The sequence below is a fragment of the Bombus pyrosoma genome, linkage group LG17 (assembly GCF_014825855.1).
Source record: "Bombus pyrosoma isolate SC7728 linkage group LG17, ASM1482585v1, whole genome shotgun sequence".
Classification (NCBI taxonomy): domain Eukaryota; kingdom Metazoa; phylum Arthropoda; class Insecta; order Hymenoptera; family Apidae; genus Bombus; species Bombus pyrosoma.
Window position 1 is genome coordinate 2,838,702 of NC_057786.1, and position 16,997 is coordinate 2,855,698.

Below are 16,997 nucleotides of genomic sequence, written 5' to 3' on the forward strand. Positions count from 1 at the left end.
ATAAAGCGATTTGCCTAACGTTTAGCGTAGAGAAGCAGGAGAGACGGCGATAAAAGAATTGATATAAACAATTACTTACTGAAATAATTGAGAGTCTCCCGGATTTGCTCCGGTGACAATTTTAAGTCAACGTCTATTGATTTTAGGGCCGGTGAAGGGATGAACCAATCCGCGTTCTCGTATCCTATAAACAATAAACAACATCAGTCATACGAATATTTATAAAATAACTACCTGTAACGCTTAAATATATTTGGCGACAAGAAAAAGAAAATAGCAATTATAATTAGACCATTTTATACAAATTCACATCTTTGAGAACATAATCGAGAAAGTAGAATCTAGGTAGAAAATTGATTTAGCTACCAAGTATTATAGAAAGAACTGTACCTCGAATACTTTAATGCAAATTGCCTTATCTTTATCGATTCACGCAAATAGCTCCCAAGCTACACATTATTCGAAAAAGTGTCTCAAATAAAACTTACTTTGTTTCCAGTAAGCCATTTTGTGATAGCCACGAATCTTATATAGGTGGCCACACCATCGACATTTCATGCTAACCTTCATTTTTTTTAAATACAACTATACATTTTTCTTTTATAACCACTCGATGTATTTTTTAGTTCTCTACAAAAAAGTATCGAGGTACTTGGGTGGAAAAACGACCAGTTCAAAAGATATTTTAACTTTAGTCTTGTGGGGCTTATCGTACACCCACAATTTGACAAAGTTAACATTGAGATATCTTTTAAACCAAGCATTTTCAGATACAAGTACCTTAATACTTTCTTCTAGAGAATTAAAAACTGCATAGGATGGTGTATAAAAAAATGTACAGTTTCATTCACAGAGACAAAGATCACTTGAAGATCTGCACAAAGGACATAACCTAACAAACACGAAGATGGTATCCCACTGGGGGTAACCATCCACATGCTATATTTTGCCAAATATTTAAGCTATAATATTTTACCAAATGTCCTACTGGACAAATTGTAAAATTTAAATAAATAATAAAAAAAAAAAACTTGAAGATCTCGATGAACGCCTATACAAATCTGGTGGCCATCACAAGACGTCCCATTTGAAACACGACGTGTTTTATCCACTAATGGGTCACTTTTTCGGATAATACACAGTTTAAGAGATGTTTGGCTCGATGAAAATGAGACACCCTGTACATCTTTTCACATTATACACATTGCGCGTAATTTTGCACTTTCAAGTTTTCTATAAATGTATAAGAATCTGGAGCCTAATTATAGTAAACGAGGGAGCTAAAACACACGCATACTCATGCACGTGTGTATAATAAAAATATTTTGTTTTTATTTAGATTTTTTGGTCGCATCAAGACATTTGGATCATTAGCAACCAACGTTGCTTATATAACAGTCATTACGTAAGGTTACAAGTCGGAATATTACAGATCATGTTAAGTTGAACGAAAAAATATTGATTCCTTTCGGAAACTTCAATTTTCTCGCGTTTTCATAACAAATTTTCGTACTACTTCGTGAATAAAAATGATTTATCCTAAATAAGGTATCACAATAATAATACTCGTAACAATGAAACACATTCGAGTGAAATGACAATGGTAATTATTTCTGCTTTATATTATTTCTATTATAACATAATTGTATTACATTATATTATATGTAATATTATTTTTATTTATATTATTTGGTTTTCTATTATTATTTTATAGAATATTCTACTGGAACACTATGGGTCACACATAATTCAATGAAACGAAAAATGTAGTGCATCCATTACTTCCTCATAAAACGAAAGAAACATTCGGGACAAGCCAATATAATAAAATTGCAAGTTTACCCTCAATTTACGTGTAAGCGAAGTAATTAACGCTGTGTGAAAATAGGCTGGCTCAATTAGATTTATATACAAGTCTGAAAGACGATTTGCAAGTGTTATAATGTAATAGATTTGATGCTTACTAGTGTACGTTTTTACAAACACACCAACAGCGAAAACGAGAAAATTCCTGGCAGAATGCATTTTATATATTTTTCTATACACCGACGTCGTCGGATCTTGTTATCAACATTACACTCTTTTAGAAATACTATTACGTTCAAATTGTCGAACAATATAGTTTGCATGGTCTTTGTAACAGAATTGCCTATTTTATCTTTGACGAAGACCTTGTAATAATTGAGTTCAGCTTATGCGCCACCATAAAGTTTCAAAAGTAAATTGCACTACTAGCACGTATAGTTGTTGATAATGTACGTATGATAATGACATCTACGACGTGTACTTGTTTCAGCGTGCAGTGTCCTATAATTTTGCTGCATAGACTCTATCAGCGCGCTCTGTACGTAGAAATACGATGAAAGGGTCTCGTGACAAAATAATCGTAAAAATGCTTCATTAAGAAAATATAAAATATAATAAAATAAGGGGCAAGATAATACTGATATTGTATCAATATTAATACTATATTAATAATGCTAATATTCTTAATAATATACACGTGTATCACAATGAGTTAATTAGGAAAATCGACACTGCAATTGCAGAAATTAGAAAAAGTTCCAACGAAATTTAATCCACAACAGATTCGATAGACCTGTGTACTAAAATGTACCTATGTCGGTACAAGGTATTTTGCGATGTATTTAACATTTTACTATGTCGATAACAAGTTTCCTATCGATAAGGTCACGCGACGCTTTGAAATGGAAACGTGAGAACGTACATACAGGGTGAAATCGCAGCGCGACGTGATTCCTCGTGGAAAAATACGACAAAAATGTGCCACAGAATTTTTCACTCCCGGGTTAGTTTACGAGAAAATCGAGTTCGAGAATTTGTCAAGTATACTCGAACATGCGCAGATCTCCATAATCGACAGAAGGTCATTCTACGTGTGAAAACAAGTGGAAAATGTGAAATGAAATTTGTTCACAGGACGCTTCGTTTCAAAGAGAAATAAATTTGATGATACACCAGTTTCCTTGGAAGTAGAACGAAACCACAAACAGGAAAATTTTATTCCACATTTTCGATTTATTTTCGCACGTGCAACGACCTCTGGTCGATTATTTGGTTCTAGCTTATCCGAAATTAGCCATGTTCCGGTCTACTTGATAAATTTTCAAACTCGATTTCCTGCGAAACTAAGCCGAGAAGAAAAATTTCTACGCTATATTTTCCCCCCTGTTTTTCCACAAGGAATCACTCCGTGCCAACTTTTACGTTATTCGATCGATTTTATACGTAACTTGTGAATAATACATGAAGTACGTATGGACTTTTTGTTGGATTTGTTTTACTTTTGTTTTCGCCAAGTTTATTCACGTAAATTCAGACGATCAATGTTATTGCCAATATCATTCTGAATATTTGAGGTTCAACACATCGTATTGACAATGTACAGAGTGTGACAGAAAATGTGGGGCTCTCTTTGACATTTAAAATCAATGGAGAAAGTTCCTGTAAACATGCGCTCCATCTGTCTTCGTTTATGAGAAACAACGACGTTTGTAAACCTATATGATAATTAACCTATGGAAAATGTTGAAATACTGGGGCTGAGAATAGAGCAAGTTCTTCGACAAAATCGGTGAACACCAGCAACCGTACAGAGTGCAGCCGGATGCATGACAAGACATGTACAGTTTTACCTTGAAATGCAAAGTGGTCATTTCAAGCATCTTCTGTGAATCTAATTAGATGACACAACATCAGAATAGAAAATTCGTTGCATCTCATAAACGAAGACAGACAGAACACGTGTTTTGCTTGCTTTTGGACGCACGATCAGCTCCCGAAGCTCCTTGACACGTTGAATACCACAACAGTTTTATTGGGCTGGCAACTAAGTGATTGCGGATTTTGTCAATACCACCTAATGGCAAAATCCGCAATCACTTAGTTGCCAGCACAATACAAGGTTTGGCTGTGGCGCCACGATGAATTTTTTATTATGCGATACATATAACGTTGAAATATTACCTACAAGAGATATGTTACGGTGTATAATCATCATTAATGAATTTATCTCACTGGGGTCACTGGTGAACCCCATCGCGCTGTAGTGCAATTTTGCTCGATTCATTTATTTTTTGCCATTATCGGTTATTTCATATTGTGTCTTCGCGTTGCTAAATAATTGCTCTATGTTGCTACGTCCCGGGACCTACCATAAACCATAATCCATCCCTCGGTCATACTTATTCGGACCCGCAATAATCCTAAAGAACCGTCACAAGATTTAGCATTTTTAACTTTACTCTCAAGGCCCTTAACTGCCATCAAACATCTTTCAAGTTGAAACGTTCCTTAAGGTTATCGTTCATTAAGGTAAAACACGGAAAAAGCGAGATTTCTCCATGTTCGACAGCCACTGGTGGGGGGGCGCACATAACAGATGTATATTTCATGTATAAATAAAGCTATTTTTATATGTTTTATACTGCATTAATTTCGTCACACCATTGTAGTAACGATGGTAATAATACAAAATTTGTTCAAATTATGTATTTCTACTAATCTTGGTGCGCCACCGGTGACCCACGCGGCATTCAACGTGTTAACCGTTTGAGTTCCAGGAAAAAAGTTTGTTATTTTATGAGATACATCTACATTATTATACATGTGTACTATTAGTTTATAAATATCTCAAGTTTTCTTCAATAAAAATTACTGAGAAGATAACAATGAAATACAAAACGTTCAAACGTCCTGGGACTTTTCGGAACAAAATGTGAACAGCGTTGGTTGAGACTCAAACGGTCAATCGATTCTCAACCGATGACGTACCGCTACGTCAAAATCAAATTAGGTGGTTGTCACCGACGACGTAGCAGTACGTCCAGCTCCGAGTGAGATATTTTCGCCGGTCACATGCTGCTAGTGCTAAATCTTCACTCTGACATATTTTCATCGGAGCTCTAATTGCATGACCTGTTTCTTATAACGACAACAGCGAACCTGACGATGGAGCTGTATTAGAGGAACATACATATGCAAGCTGATCGTATGTAATCTGTCATATTCAATGGGTCGCATTCAGTGAAAATAGAATAGAAAGTGGAATTGTTGAAGCAAGTGAAGAGAATCTTGTGACGAACACTGTGGCGTGAAAAATGAAAAAAATGAAAAGTGGATATCAGTGGATATCGCATGGCGTAGAACCGAAGGACACCTGGGGATGTTAAATAGAATAAATATTTCAAGAAATAGAAATGGAAAGGTCGGAAGAAATTAATATACTATCACTAAATAATAAACGAAGGCTCGTGGCAAAATAATTAGACACTCGAGGCGGATACAGAAATAGCACACGTCTTGTGAGACACACCGAGCGACTTGACACGTTACGTTCATCCACTGTATGCAGTTTGAGTCAGTTGGACACCGCGGCGGTTGCGAATGGGATAGAACAAAGTGGAGAAATTTGTACGAAAAGTTACAGGCCACCCTGTATGATACTTCTCTTGTATTACGTTGGAACCTGCATTAGTCGAATGTTCTATTGGAATTCGAACATTCCACTATCCAAAGGTTCAATTAGCGGAATATCTTTTGCTTGTGTGGCAAAGGACACTTACGTGTGTTTTCTGTAATTTCGTATTATTTTCCTATTACTTTGAGACGAAGCTAATGTTGTACGGGTTAATATCTCGTGTCTAACGACATCAAAGAGGAAACGTGTGGTAAGAAGCTTGGACAGGAAAGAAGAGATACATGAGAAATTAGAAAAAGGCGTGGAACTGGCGGAAAAGTTGCAGAAATCTGCGACTAGAAGATTGATAATTAATGACGTGAAAAGCAGAAACGTGTAATTAAAAATTACTCAGGTGTTCCGACAAGTAGGAAAACATTAATCCAAATGAAAAATAAATATCTATGCTGTGCTGTTTTATAGTAATTGTGATAAATCAGCAATAGAGGAATACCAGTATAGAGATATATATTCTGAGACAAAGTTTCGGAATTTCGATAAATATTATCTTCGACTGATAAGTCGAATAAGTCTTCGTGTTGAGAAAAAGAAGATCACAGTGAAAGCAGAAGACGACGCCTTCTTGTTTTAAATTGTTTATGGCGTTGGAGAGAGGAACCGTAGATGGTTTGAGACACAAACAGAATATAATAAAGCAGTGCAGTGTATCGGCTGAAGTAGAAAGTTCGTTCTGTTTTTCGTAGCGAGATACACCTCAGTTTAAACAACGGTTATCAACCTCAATTTAATTGGTCGAAACTGGTATTGATTGATTAACAGTGTTCAGTGTAAAACAAACATTTTCCAAAGTCCTTGCTCTTTGTTAGCCAGACACCAGTTCAAACATAGTTCATCAAGACAATGCAGAAGTTTAAGTAACAGTTTTTGCACAATTCAGTTGATTTAACCGGATATTGATGTTTGATTGATAGGCAACTGTTGAATGTAAAACAAACATTTTCCGAAATATTTTTTCTTTTGATGGCCTGCCATAGTTCATCAAGACAATGCAAGAGTTTAAACAATAGCTTTTAACCACAATTCAATTGATTTAACTCGATATTGATGATTAATTGATAGTCAACTGTTGAGTATAAAACAAACATTTTTCGATGTCTTCTTTCTGTTGGCCTGTCATCAATTCAAATATAGTTCATCAAGACAATGCAAAAGTTTAACCAATAGCTTTCAACCACAATTTAATTAATTTAAGCTGACATTGATGATTAATTGATAATCAACTGTTGAGTATAAAACAAACATTTTTCGATGTCTCCTTTTTGTTGGCTTGCCATCAATTCAAATATAGTTCATCAAGACAATGCAAAAGTTTAAACAATAGCTTTCAGCCACAATTTAATTAATTTAACCTGACATTGATGATTAATTGATAGTCAACTGTACAGTGTAAAACAAACATTTTCCGATGTCTTTTTTTTTTGTTGGCCAGGCACCAGTTCAAACATAGTTCATGAAAATCAAAGATTTTAAACAATAGCTTTAACTACAAAGTAATTAATTTAAACCGATATTGATGATTCATTGATAATCAACTGTACAGTGTAAAACAAACATTTTCCGATGTCTTTTTTTTTGTTGGCCTGCCATCAATTCAAATATAGTTCATCAAGACAATGCAAAAGTTTAACCAATAACATTTAACCACAATTCAATTGATTTAACCCGATATTGATGATTAATTGATAGTCAACTGTTGAGTGTAAAACAAACATTTTCCGAAATATTTTTTTTTTGATGGCCTGCCATAGTTTATCAAGATAATGCAAGAGTTTAAACAATAGCTTTTAACCACAATTCAATTGATTTAACCCGATATTGATGATTAATTGATAGTCAACTGTTGAGTGTAAAACAAACATTTTCCAAAGTCCTTGTTTTTTGATGGCCTGGCACGAACTGAAACATGCTTCGCCGAGGCAACGGAAAACTACATGTGTCAAACGTTACAAATATTGGTGCAACTCGAATGAAATTTTCTGCCCCATCTACCATATTCTCGCGATCTTGCACGCTCATATTATCACTTATCCGCTCGTTACAAAACTATCTTCGACAATAAGAACTCGTGTTCTTTGCAAGACTGGAAAAATAAATTGGAACTATTCTTTTTCTCGGAAGACTAAGCGATTCTACGCCAATGGAATAGCGAAGTTATCAAAAGGATGACAAAAAGACCTCGAAAGGAATGCCGCATACATCGATCGAAAATGGTAGACGTGAAAGTCCTACAGTTTGGCCGTAAAAACGAGACGAACTTTCCATTGAAGTCAATATTAACAAAATTTGCTTCACCAGTAAAGAAGCTGTAGAATCCATAAATAATTAAATTCATTCAATTAAATTTCATTCAATTCCGATTTCAATTTAATTAATTCAATAATTTATAATAATTCAAAAGATGCACTACATTTACTTTATATCGCGTTCTTTCTCATTTTGATGATTTTGAACAGAACGATAATACGATAAATAACAGATGCTGTTTCTATTATTCGTTTCTATGTCGTAGAATTCTCTCATCTGCTGACTAAATTAGGATACCGCAGGTTCCATCGTACCTCCATTTTTCTTTATGTATTTACATTTACATTTAATGTGATAAATTATACTTACGTGCAATGAATTACATTTATATATAATGTGTTCATATTTACCTTGAAATTGGGTGAGAGTATCGGCTCGCAGGCGGTACCGAGGTATCTGTTCTTCTAGCAAACTGATGATCTCAACTTCTGGCAGTTCAGCTCCACTGCATACCTCTACAATACAGTTAATTTCGTATTTATATTTTACTCTCATTAATCCGTCAAATCACTTTTAACGGTTATACTTAACATTTATATTGAACAATCGATTAAATTGTAAGAAATCCTCCTAAAATTTTACCTCTCACTTACTGTGCACCTTATTTATAGCAATTTGTTTCTCCTATCACAGACGTGCGTATCATTGGAGTGTTGAAAATCATGGCAGTGCAAGTCAAGAGATTCTGATAATTAGAATGTAGCATTTCAAATCCTACAAACATCATCTCCTCCTAATTAACGATGTTACAATCTTACCGTCTTCCGTGATACGTTTTCGTGCACTGAGAACGTACGATAAATTTCTGGTAACAATGAACGTTGCACGCTATTTTACGAAGGAACCAGCCAATCGACTTACACCGCTACGATCCTCACTCATCCAACACGTTACGTGCAAGTTTCTGATAAAGCTGATTAATTAATTATCACTGTACATTTAAAACGACGCAAAACAATATAATTTAACAATTTCTACGTAGCTATTATTATAAGTGAAATATAGTATACTGTATGTGATTTGTTCGTATAAGCTTGCAAGATTTCTGCAGCTTCTGCGATGCATATCTGCTTGGAAGTGTCAGACGTTTTACGCGTGTTTTACAATGTGTTGATGAAATGAATTGCATGGAATCTTCTCTCCAAAAGTAATTATGACAATGCAGCTGGAAAGTATGTATTTTCTACAAAGATCCTCTTCATTTCTCATAGCGGGATCATCGAACCGTGATACGTATGCTTACAAAGACAGGGTTTAATGTGCTGATTTGATACGACAAGATCTAACGAGCTACACTTAATTGGTGTGGCATTACTCGAAAAAGTGTTCTCAAATTTGTCTTCTTATGAATTATTCCATCAGATTGTTTGAGATTATCATGCGATAAAAAAAAAAAAAAATAAATAAAGAGGAAAGAAAAGAAAAATAGGGAACATTATCGTAGTTAATTATCTTAATCGTCAGCAGTGAAGTTTATTAATTACTAAATTATCTAAGTTCGTTAAATTGAAAGCATGTGATATATATGGCGAAAGGAATCAAATTGCGTTGTAGTAGAACAATTCTCATTGTCTAACGATCACTATGAGAAACACTGATGTAATCGATTCTACTGCATACTGTCAAGCTAAATTAACTAGAAATACAAAACCACTTATACCAACACTCAATCTGATAGGCAATCATGCACGCATTTAATGGAGTGCACGATTTCTTCAGTGATTTTTTATTCGTATATAAAAAAAGATTGTTTTTCGATACGGTTTAACAATTAGAATAGAAAGACATTTTTTAATTCCGTCTTGGTGAAATTTTTGCTGTTAAATTGGCATTATAATTGGATGATAGGTTTGAATAATTGCACTACCCTAGATATGTATTTGTTGATAATTTGGAAGAAACGAAGTGAATTTAAGAGAAAATTAGGTGCAGAGACTTCTAGGTAGAAAAGAAACATTTTTCTTCTATAATTTGAGCGCATGTAATTGTGATTATTTAAGTTTAGCTATGCTATATTTCTTTGTACAATATCAAACAATACCAAAGCAAATTTTCAAATTTCGAATAAGCTTGGACATTTTCAAATTTCAAATATGCTTGAACATTTTCAAATTTCAAATAAGCTGGAACATTTTCGAATTTCAAATAAGTTTGAGCGTTTTCAAATTTCAAATAAGTTTAAACATCTCCAAATTTTAAGTAAGTTTGAGCAGTTTCAAATTTTAAATAAGCTGGAACATTTTCGAATTTCAAATAAGCTTGAGCATTTTCAAATTTCAAATCAGTTTGAGCAGTTTCAAATCTCAAATAAGTTTGAGAGCCTTCAAATTTCAAATAAGTTTGAGCATTTTCAAATTTCAAATAAGTTTGAGCGTTTTCAAATTTCACATAGGTTTGAGCAGTTTCAAATTTTAAATAAGCTGGAACATTTTCGAATTTCAAATAAGCTTGAGCATTTTCAAATTTCAAATAAGTTTGAGCATTTTCAAATTTCACATAAGTTTCAGCAGTTTCAAATTTTAAATAAGCTGGAACATTTTCGAATTTCAAATAAGCTTGAGCATTTTCAAATTTCAAATAAGTTTGAGCGTTTTCAAATTTCACATAAGTTTCAGCAGTTTCAAATTTTAAATAAGCTGGAACATTTTCGAATTTCAAATAAGCTGGAACATTTTTGAATTTCAAATAAGTTTGAGCATTTTCAAATTTCAAATAAGCTTAAACATCTTCAAAATTCAAGTAAGTTTGAGCAGTTTCAAATCTCAAATAAACTTGAAAATTTACAAATTTCAAATAAGCTAGAACATTTTCGAATTTCAAATAAGTTTGAGCATTTTCAAATTTCAAGTCAGTTTGAGCAGTTCCAAATCTCAAATAAGTTTGAGCGACTTCAAATTTCAAATAAGTTTAAACATCTTCAAATTTCAAGTACGTTTGAGCGTTTTCAAATTTCAAATAAGCTGGAACATTTTCGAATTTCAAATAAGTTTGAGCGTTTTCAAATTTCAAATAAGCTGGAACATTTTCGAATTTCAAATAAGTGAAAATTTCTACATTTCCGATAAAGGGTGACCAAAAAAATTGCGCTTTTTTGGTCTCATGATTTTTGGATGGAACATAATGCCTAATGACGAAATGAAAGTGTCAAGTTGAATTGACTATTAATTTGTCAGACACAGAACGTTAAAAATATGAAAATTCATTAACCATGTTAGCTCATCATACGCTTCGACTTACAGACTTCTATATTTAAGAAATTGTTGCCAGACCTTTAACCGATTGCTAACAACGAACTCGAACTTAGATTTTCAAAATTCACAATGACCGAAAGAAATGTCCTAATATCCATAAAACTTTCATTCAAAGAACTCGGATGTTAAAAAGTTATAAATGGAGTTTTCAAACTTAAAGTAATATTTTATAATAATAATTTTAATAGTAATTACTCCACTTATAATAATTACTTACTATTTTAACAATGATTTATTTTATCATAACAGAAAGCTTGTTTGAAACAGCTTGTTTGAAAATTATACTTGTCGGTAAAGTTAAAACTACACGAAAATTAATCGCAGAATATTACTACGCACGCCAAAGTGGTAACTTTCCGACTGTTAACTATTGCAGTTACATTATACCAATTGTACGGTTCCTTGGATATGGCAATATTATGTGATTCATATCCAATACTCATATACGTATCCATCATCATTTCCAAGGAACAAAATCAAGAAAAATAAATGAACCTGTAACAGGTGTTTTTTTTTAAATATATCACCCGCTATATTGAATCGGCTATATGAATTTTGTAAACCTAAGTTCAAATTTATTGTAAGCAATCGGCAAAACCTCTGGCAACAATCTTGTCAATTACCACACTGACATAAACATACGTCGTAACGTATGAGCTGTCGCGTTAATGAATTTTCATATTTTTCACCTGCCGTATCTCTCAGAAACGAATTGTCAGCTCAGCTTGACAACTTGTTGCCATTGATGTCCCATCGTAAAGTACGATTCGACGCAAAATTCGGATCCACTCTTGGAAAATTTTAATTTATTTTTTTAACAATCGATCGAATGTATCGTCATAAATTAGTAACATAATAATTTTCATATCAAAATTAATAGTATGATCGAATAGGTTTTTGTATGCGTAAATATTATTTTTGTTTGCTTATTATGTTGTAATAATATATTGTACGGTTATCTGCTGGTTGGCTCAACAGAACCAGTTATAAACGTAAAATAGATATTAAAAAAGAATGTTGTATAATTAAAAATAAAAAGGTGTATTATATAAGCATAGGATCATTAATGTTTCCTTACAAAGTTATAACAACAATACCGAAATTATAAGTGACTAGTTTCTTGTCTGATTCTGCATGGAAACGGATGTGAATTTTGTATTTATTAGAACGACAACTTCAGTAAACATGATCAATCGATCGAACGAGAATCCAGTCACTTATAATTTTCGTATTGTTGTTGTCACTTTGTGATACAACGCTTACGATCTTACGTTTGTATAACATTTCTTCTTATTTTTGATCGTACAATTTGGCGGGATAGAAATGAGACACCTTGTATATATTTTTTATGAACATAACCTATTACCACACATTTCTACGTAAAAGAAGTTATTAATTACTTTTCATTTCCTCTAGCGAAGCTAAATGCGAGGAATTGTAAAGTTAGAATTATTTCTATTCGCAAACGGTTTTACATATTTCTAGAGACACTTTGGTATACATATTTATGAGATATTTAAGTACATATTCCAAAAAGATTGTAGCGCTGATATAAGTATACAACTTTCTACAAAATGCTTTACTAATTGCTAATACAGATTCTAATACGAGAATCGTGGCTTACGTTAATTAATTGTAATAAATGTCAAATTGTATTTTTTTCAGATTTACTAATACATATACTACGATATATTAAATATGGCATCGCTTCCCATTTCTAGGCAATGCATACAAATTTGATTGTATATGAAAGACTGATTTTAATATATACGTTACATTTATTAAACATTTCCCTTGATGAATTAATCGTGAATACCGTGGAATGAATAAAAAAAGAAAAAACTTATTGAATATATATTTTCAATAATTTCAGAAAAATTATATATACGTGATTTATTAATAACAGTCAATTGCAAATTTTACATATGTAAATACATATTCTTTTATCGACCGTACTTTAAATATCGAATCAACGTCATGCCACATAAGAGTCATACATAGCTAGAATTCTCGTACTCACTTCCTATTTGTTGAAAAGTATTTTAAGTGCGTTATTTCTCAAGGAAAATTATTTAAAGATACAAAATTATATAATCGAAGGGAAGCTCTTCATTTCCCGACAAACGAAAATAAGCGTTTAAGTCGTAAAATACTCTGACTTTTGAAAACAGTGCAGGTTTATGTAATGTTTCCGGTGCTGCCACCTAGCAGCGTGAACACGATACAAAGCAAAATGCGAAGTCGGTTTCTGTCGATAACAAAGCTCTATTCACACTCTGTACATAGATAATCGTGAACCGAATAACGAAGATGTTCGAGATTTAAAGAAACAAAATACGCAGCTCGGAACTGAATAAAGCAATACGGTTTGAGCGTAAATTAAAAAGTGGAAAGAATGCCTGGTAAAGAATCGTACCGTTTCTCCATTTGTTAAGAATGCTTTCCTTTTTTTCCAGGATTTTTTTAAGTCTCGCAGGGCCACTGGGCCGACTAGACTCAGCACTTCTTAAGTACATAATCCTTAATTCTAACTCATTTTAGACACGAACCTCTCTATCTTTCTGAACACAATCACTTCAATGCTTAATTATGTTTAGAATATTTTTTCACTCGTGTAATATTACTGTTCACTTATCCACATGTATTTATTGTCAGTGGATACGTAGCTTTAATTTCTTTTTATGTATATATTACAACCTGTTAGATATACTTTATATTTGGCACATAAAGTGCATCACTACTACGTAAACACCAAATAAAAAGCTTTACGATACCGAACGAGTTTACAATATTATTTTTCGGTATCAAGAAGTGCAAAAAGGAAGAAAATGAAGGAGAAACCGAGAAAAATGATCAACAGATGTTCCCAATGTCAATGTAATTGACAGTTGATAAACGTTACGAACGTTCCAATGACATTATGCTGCATTGAAGGAAGCGATGAGCACACGTTTTTTATGTCATATCTCTAATTTATTTATACGGTAATTGTTACTTATAATTTCACAGGACACTTCTTCTAGTCGAGGAAAGTAACGTTAAAATTTCTCACGAAATTTATGATGTCACCAATAGTTAAATTTGCAACGAGTTCTTATTAAAAAGTAGAATTGGTGAAATTGAAATTCTGCTGAGTGAAGGAAACGATCAGACGGATTCGCGAGTCGAGTGAGAACTTAGTGCTCGAACAGACCGAACAAAATAGCACAAATCTATTGGCTCGTGGCCAATCTTGTTTCTTTACGAACCCTGAATAGATTGATCGAAAAACATCGATTTCTATAAATTTTACTCGCTATCATCATTTTTTTATTATCTCACACCTTGCAGTAATTTCATTCCGCTGACGATCGAATTTACCGAAATTTACCGGCTAAAATAAAAACCTCGCGAATCAGGTCGACCAAGTTTTAGGCTCTAGAACCGATGACGTTCCCACGGGATAAATATAATTTTTGCAAATAACTGTTCCTACAGCGACTCGTATATTTTTCATTTCTTTTCAATGTTACGAATTTTTGTAATGTTCAATTAATTTTCATTTAATTCTAATGAGGTTTACGGGCTAAACAACAGAACGCTGTTCCGGGAAAATTCGATTCCGCGAATCTTTCGTAACACCTTTTCCTCGTTTTCCAACACATCTTCGCGACAGATCGATCAAAATAGAAAATTGTGAAAATCTTTGAATCGGTCCACGTTAATTAATTTACCAGCTTGCTATCGATGGACTGCGGAATCTCATGAAAAGTTTAAAAATACAAAAATACATAAAACGCACGTAACATTGCAAAAACAGACAAAGCATCCAAATAACATTACAACATAGTACTTCTCATACTTAACAGGAAAATGAAATATCTGCCTAGGTTCTACCATTTTAATCGTGCTCGTGAAAACATGAACTTGCATAAAGATCCGTAATCTACTTATCGGTATTATATTCAGCGTTAGACAAATGAACGCTAAAGTAGGAGAGCGTAAAATGACCGACCCTTTATAGGTCGGTTATTTTTAGAGCCACGCAACGAAGTACGTTAGTTATTTCGGCATCACCGTCAGAATCGTAAAATTATCTCGTCAGCTGATTCGAAACACCGTGCACCTGCTTCAAATGCTGGGAGCACTGCTTAGGTGAATGGTCGTCGTAACTTACGTCAGTGGGCGAATTTTAAATGTTCCAGCTACATCGAAAACCATAAACTACAATTATCAAATATGGCGCATAAGTGTGGAGCAAATATGTCAGTGCTGTCACAGTCGCGTTAAATCTAAAGCTTTGCCTGATAGAGAAGATTTCAGACGATCGATACCATTGACAATATTATTTTGAAGCAATTTATTTATTTATAGCTGTAATTTTATTACAAATCGTAATGAAGCAAATGTGTGGAGATTTTAATTGAAATAAATAAATGAATAAAGTAGCTTTATTTCCATTGGCTGTAGCTTCTTTCTTCTTGTTGTTTCATTGGGTTGAACGGTAAGATAGGTCGTTTCGTTTTTACGGCCAAACCGAAGCATATCTTGTTTCCCCTACGTCTATTATTTACCATCGTCGAACGCGTTTAACCTTTCGATGACTTTTCGTTATCCTTGTGGTGAAGTCGTTATTCCATTGGCGTATAATCGCTCGGTTCCCCAAAACAGACGAGTTCTAATCGTCGAGCTAGTTTTGTAACGAGCGCAATGAGTAATAGCGTGGCGTGGAAGATCGCGAGAATATGGTAGATGGGGTAGAACATCCTATTTAAGTTGCACGGATATTTGTCGCGTGACGTTTGACACGTGTAGTCTTATGTTGTGAACTTATGTGGTGAACAATGTTTGAGCTGGTGCCATGCCAACGAGAAACAAATATTTGGGAAAATGTTTGTTTTCCACTCTACAGTTAACTGATCATGTATGACATCTGGTTACAATTAAATTAAACCGAGGTTAACAGCCATTGTTTAAGGTTAGGTTCGTCTGGCTGCGAAAAACGGAATGGACTTTCTGTTCAACCCAATACGATATTTTTTAACGACTTATTTAATAGGTGATAGAATAATTAGTATTGTTTGAAATTTTCTGTAGCTTTTTTGAATTAATATTTTAGTTTAAGTGGCCTATATCAAGTTGGCCGCCGATTTTCTAAATTTTAAACTTTTTATTGTTGTTCCAAGCTGCTCCACACGTTTGCTCTAAAAGATAATCATCTGTTTCTAAAGGTTTCAGGAACAACGCCAAAAAAGTGAATTATTAACCAGACCATTTTTTGATAATGGAATATTTAAAAATTGCTGTAGATTGTTCTAGTTGTTCTGAACATTGCTCCAAGCTATCGTTTAAATATCATATTTAGATTAGGAAATAATTTAATGAAACTGTACACATAAGACAATGAATTTCTCTCCAGTTTAACATATATATATATATATACTGTTCACTTGTAGAACATATATTTAACAATATTAATATGCAGAATATATAATTAATTATAAATTGTAGAATATATAGAAATATATATATATTTATTTATTAAACTGGACAGAAATGTTCATTGTTTTATGGATACATAATTGTGTACTGTACAAGTGAACATTGTATATATATATAAAAGGACATTTCTCTCCAGTTTGACATAAATATATAAAAATATATATAGAATAATATTGTATAATATACAATAAATTGCATAACGTGTATTGTACAGTACAATGTATTTGTACAATATATATTATACAAAGTGATATATATATATATATATATATATATATATATATATATGTCGGAGAAGCGTTATGATTAGAGTTGGGGTTAAGGGCGTGAAAGAAACCTTCGTTGTGATTAAACGTTGTCGTTATACAATAGAGAAGATATTGACTAGAGCAAGTATGATTGTTACAGATATCGACAAGTAACCGTGGTAATCAGATACTCGAGACGCTAATGACAATGAT

General features: G+C 33.2%; 1 protein-coding gene across 3 annotated transcripts in view; it reads right to left on the reverse strand.

Annotated features, from left to right (window-relative positions):
- LOC122577052 (trafficking kinesin-binding protein milt) overlaps positions 1 to 16,997 on the reverse strand; it is a 100,677-nt gene that overhangs the window by 57,289 nt on the left and 26,391 nt on the right. For 2 of the 3 annotated variants that reach the window (XM_043748133.1, XM_043748132.1), the window contains exons 3-4: positions 8,155 to 8,259; positions 80 to 184 (exon numbers count right to left, since the gene is read on the reverse strand). In XM_043748133.1, the coding sequence (XP_043604068.1) occupies positions 80 to 184; positions 8,155 to 8,259 (210 nt within the window). Of the gene's footprint in view, positions 1 to 79; positions 185 to 8,154; positions 8,260 to 13,471; positions 14,207 to 16,997 lie in introns of those variants that run through there. The other variant, XM_043748135.1, reaches the window with a different exon arrangement.